Below are 5000 nucleotides of genomic sequence, written 5' to 3'. Positions count from 1 at the left end.
CACTGCACCACTGCACCACAGCACCACTGCACCACAGCACCACTGCACCACAGCACCATTGCACCACTGCACCACAGCACCATTGCACCACTGCACCACAGCACCATTGCACCACTGCACCACTGCACCACAGCACCACTGCACTGATGGTGTGATGGTCACTGACTGTCCGTGCAGTACTAATAATAATCTATTTATTTACACACGTGTCTCACTCTCTGTCCTGCTGTCCTGTGTGACTCGGTATGGACATGTCATCTATTTACAGGTATAAAGTTTGTAATGTTTTTGTTTTAACCTTCAGTTTGAACACTGAAGGTCTTTGTGTAAACACTGGATGACTGTAAGACTGTGACTCTGTGTCCATGACTCTTACATAAACTCATGTATTTTTAAAAGGAGGAACTTTATATCCACAGCTGTGTGCTGACATGATGAGCAGAAGATGAGGTTTCTAATTATTTACATAAAAATTAGAGACTTCTCTTTTTTTGTGGAAAGATTGAACGTGTTCAGCAACAACGTGACTGTTTTATTCTGAACTCCCCGATTTGTTTCTGCAGATATACAGACGTTAGAAACTGGTGGTGTTTAAGTGAAAGTTTACACAATTTTAAGGATCTGTGTAACATTTTCTGTGTAACATTTTAACATCTGTGATGCTGTAATATTACAGTATGAAACATTTCTTGTGGCTTCAAATTAAAGACCTTGTTAACCATGAAGCTGAAGATCAGACGTCTGTGAAAACGTCAACATCCTTCTTATTAAAACACTGTCCATTTGTCCTGAACTTTGTCCTGAACTTTTTTATTCCCAGGAGTCTGTCCCACCCCAAGCTGGTGCAGTTATACGGTGTGTGTACACAGCAGAGGCCCATCTACCTGGTGACGGAATTCATGGAGCTCGGCTGTCTCCTGAATTATATTCGTCAGCGCAGAGGTTCCTTCAGCCCCCAAAATCTGCTCAGCATCTGCCATGATGTCAGCCAGGGCATGCAGTACCTGGAAGCGAACCGCTTCCTCCACCGCGATCTGGTCAGTCTTACACTAGACTCTGCTGTCATTCATTCATTCATTCATTCATTCATTCATCTTCTACCGCTTATCCGAACTACCTCGGGTCACGGGGAGCCTGTGCCTATCTCAGGCGTCATCGGGCATCAAGGCAGGATACACCCTGGACGGAGTGCCAACCCATCACAGGGCACACACACACACTCTCATTCACTACGGACAATTTTCCAGAGATGCCAATCAACCTACCATGCATGTCTTTGGACCGGGGGAGGAAACCGGAGTACCCGGAGGAAACCCCTGAGGCACGGGGAGAACATGCAAACTCCACACACACACAAGGTGGAGGCGGGAATCGAACCCCCAACCCTGGAGGTGTGAGGGGAACGTGCTAACTACTAAGTCACTGTGCCTCCCGTAATTACATTATTAATTAATAATATTATTTATTTAGTGCGTTAACAACACTTTTAATGGTTCACTATTTCCAACATCTACACACACACACACACACATTTACTGTCTACACAAGCAGGATATATCTGTATCAGAGAAACTTTCAGCCCATCAGGACAACACTGTACATGTAGCTTGGGATATAAATACACACATAAAGAAATATTTCTAAATGTTTTATTTATCGCTGTTCATCTATAGGCTGCTAGAAACTGCCTTGTTAACGACTCCTATGTGGTGAAGGTGTCAGACTTCGGCATGGCCAGGTACGGACTGTCCCGGTGCCCTCGGACGCTCTCCGTATTCCCTTCTTTAAGTCTAAGAAGCTAATAAAGACAATAAAAAGTTCAAATGTATTTTTTGTTTTCCAATTTCTTAAACAAACCCCGACTTACACCATCACAACTTCTCAGATATGTTCTGGATGATCAGTACCTGAGTTCCTCAGGAGCGAAGTTTCCAGTGAAGTGGTCTCCACCTGAGGTCTTTAACTTCTGTCGATACAGCAGCAAGTCTGACGTCTGGTCCTTCGGTGAGGGTTTCACTCTTCTGTATGTAAAAAAGAAAAGATTAAGATGAGATAGAATTCATGAGGTTAGCTTCATGTCTGACACAGTAGATGTTCTGCTCTGAATGTTACACCTGTCCACAGGGAAATCTCACAGGGACATTTCACTTCTTCACGACACAACTGAAAAAGTTATAAAGCTGCAGCCGCCATTTATCTGAGAATGAATTTAACCGTTTATTATATTAAGGACTAAATTCTGAAGCAGTTTGTGTATCAGATTAGCGCATTTAGCTATTAGCACTCCTGCTAATCCAATCTAGTAATAATAAAACCCTTCCTTTTGTTCTCAGGTGTGTTAATGTGGGAGGTGTTTACTGAGGGGAAGATGCCATTTGAAAACAACCTGAACCACGAGGTGGTAACCATGGTGATGCAGGGTCACCGACTCTATCGCCCCAAAAAAACTGCGCCGCACATCTACGAAATCATGCAGCACTGCTGGCAGGAGGTGAGAAAAGAGCGTCAGACTCGAACAGGAGGAAGGAATGAACATTATTAATGATTTAAATATAGGTTTCTAACATTAATGATTTATAACATTACATTAATAACATTAATGATTTATATTACATCAACATAATGATTTAAAGTAAGTGTACAGATGGAGAAGAAAGTGTTTTATCTGAACGTAGATTTTCGGTTTCCTCTTCAGCACCAGAGAGGCATAAACCTACTGAACCTTACCGTCATTCTGTGTAGGGTTGTGTGATGTTCACCACAGGAAGTGTGTGTGTGTGTGTTAGTGTGTGTGTGTGTGTGGGGGGGGGGGTAGTTTCACCTTGCTCTGCTTCTTGTTGGTTTACATTTAAAACACTATTTCTGTCTATAATTAATTCTATAAAGAGAAAAGCGTCACGTTTCCATCTGCAGATAATTTAGCTTTTAAAAACAAAAAATAAAACAACAATAAATTATTAAAATAAAAAAAATGTTTCTTCATTAAATGTGTATTTTTATTTTAGCTTGTACATTTAAATCCATGTTCCAGCTGCAGAACATTTAATAAACATCATCATAACAATCTCTGGTTTTTATAATTGCACTAATCAGCATGTGTTAATGTGTTTCTCTGCTGTTTAGAGACCAGAGGACAGACCGTCGTTTAAACAGATCACACAGATGATCACAGATGAGCTGGAAACAGATTGCAGCTCCTGATCACTGATTGGACCATTTGACTCAGTTCTGATGTGTAACTGCTCATAATCTCCTCACTGGACCACACAATGAAACCTACCGGAAACATTTAGTGTGAAACGCAGCTCGAGACAGACATGTGTGTGTGTGTGTGTGTGTGTGTGTGTGTGTGTGTGTGTGTGTGTGTAGCTTCCTGTACAATTGCACAATAAAAGAAATAACAATCACACAGTGCGGCTTTCTACTTTATTTTATGTCACTCATGATGACTTATGCAAGAACACACACACACACACACACACACACACACACACACAGTACAGTCTCCTGTTGCAGCGGTTCATCCCTCAGCTGTGACTGCAGGCTTCACGACCATCTTTAAGGTAAAACTCTCTCGTGTTTTACTGCAGCAGAAGAAGCTCATGTTACACTTTAGACTAATAAACGTATTCAGACACATAACATATTGAGAGCAAGACTGTTAACACCTGTCTATTAAAGATCACCAGGTGATGTCACATGGTCACTATACCAACGTAGACGTGACCGACACTATTAACCAAACCGTTGTCATGGTTACCGAGTGTTTAGTTACTTCATCACCTTCCTGTCAGGAAACTCCGGTCATTCTGTAACTGACACTGAAACTCACACAATATTAAAGTCTGCAGCAGGAAGACGTTCTGTTGTGTTTTTGTTTTCTTTTGTTTGAAATTGTAATTATATCATTTGAAAAAATTGAGATTTATTAGATAACATTTGAAGTTTAACAGTGTTTGTGTCACACCTTGGGGTGTACTAGTCACGTCACCCCCATAAACCCTCACACACACAAACTGTGTGTTGTAATGTCTGATCGGTAGGTCTTCTTGGTAAATGCACAGTGTGTGTGTGTGTGTGTGTGTGTGTGTGTGGTGTAACACAATTCTTTACTCATTAAACATTTACTGTGTTCAGTCACTGAAGACTTTCTTCGTATTTCAGCTTGAAAAAAGTCTTATGTGGTTGATTACTAACACTGAAAGTGTGCGTGTGTGTGTGTGTGTGTGTGTGTGTGTGAAAGCAGTTCTAGGACTTTGACATGAGTAGTTTAGATATACTAGAGCAGTTGTGAGTCACTGATATAGTCAGTTGTGTGTTTGTGTAGATGTCCTGGCAGCCTCCGTACTACGGATCAAAGTTCCGTCATGTTTATGGAAAACCAGCGAGTAAGGGTCAGAATTATGATGGTCTGCCAATCACCCGCAGTGTCCATGACAACCACTGCTGTGCCATCAATCCGCGCTTCATTGCAGTGGTCACTGAGTGCGCAGGGGGCGGAGCCTTCATCGTCATCTCCATACATCACGTGAGCATGATTCTTATTGTACAGTTAATTATTATGCATTTCTTAGAACGCCAAAGAGGAACAACACAATGATGTCTTCAACAACACACCTGTGTGTGTGTGTGTGTGTGTGTTTTACAGAAAGGTCGTGTGGACCCTCATCATCCCCGTGTGTGTGGACACAGCGCCCAGGTTCTGGATGTTAAATGGGATCCATTTGATGACCAACGTATAGCTTCCTGTTCTGAAGACTACACGGTTGGTAACTATGGAAACAAGCCTTAGTGCTGCTATGCCAACCAAATTGTTATGACGAACAACAGACACCGTCGTCTCTTAGTGTTGTAGTGTTGATGGAATCTATGATTGGATAAAACACTGATCACGAAAACGCCACCATCTGTCTATCATTCCTTATTTTTGTCTGTATCACTCCATCATGTCATACTTTATAATTCATCCCATTTCTCTATCTCTTCTCTAACGTACTGTT

General features: G+C 41.7%; 2 protein-coding genes across 7 annotated transcripts in view; both read left to right on the top strand.

The window, feature by feature from the left end:
* The window catches only part of tec (tec protein tyrosine kinase), a 12083-nt gene extending 8676 nt beyond the window's left edge, over positions 1–3407 (top strand). For all 3 annotated transcript variants that reach the window (XM_060894855.1, XM_060894854.1, XM_060894856.1), the window contains exons 14-18: positions 821–1037; positions 1674–1738; positions 1886–2004; positions 2334–2491; positions 3124–3407. In XM_060894855.1, the coding sequence (XP_060750838.1) occupies positions 821–1037; positions 1674–1738; positions 1886–2004; positions 2334–2491; positions 3124–3201 (637 nt within the window). In that variant the 3' untranslated portion in view covers positions 3202–3407. The remainder of the gene's footprint in view (positions 1–820; positions 1038–1673; positions 1739–1885; positions 2005–2333; positions 2492–3123) is intronic.
* A 23-nt stretch (positions 3408–3430) lies between these two features.
* The window catches only part of coro2ab (coronin 2Ab), a 6067-nt gene continuing 4497 nt past the window's right edge, over positions 3431–5000 (top strand). For 3 of the 4 annotated variants that reach the window (XM_060894859.1, XM_060894858.1, XM_060894857.1), the window contains exons 1-3: positions 3431–3563; positions 4328–4528; positions 4649–4765. In XM_060894859.1, the coding sequence (XP_060750842.1) occupies positions 3453–3563; positions 4328–4528; positions 4649–4765 (429 nt within the window). In that variant the 5' untranslated portion in view covers positions 3431–3452. Of the gene's footprint in view, positions 3564–4311; positions 4529–4648; positions 4766–5000 lie in introns of all 4 variants that reach the window. The other variant, XM_060894860.1, reaches the window with a different exon arrangement.

The sequence above is a fragment of the Tachysurus vachellii genome, chromosome 19 (assembly GCF_030014155.1).
Source record: "Tachysurus vachellii isolate PV-2020 chromosome 19, HZAU_Pvac_v1, whole genome shotgun sequence".
Lineage (NCBI taxonomy): Eukaryota > Metazoa > Chordata > Actinopteri > Siluriformes > Bagridae > Tachysurus > Tachysurus vachellii.
This window is presented reverse-complemented; position numbering and strand designations above follow the sequence as displayed.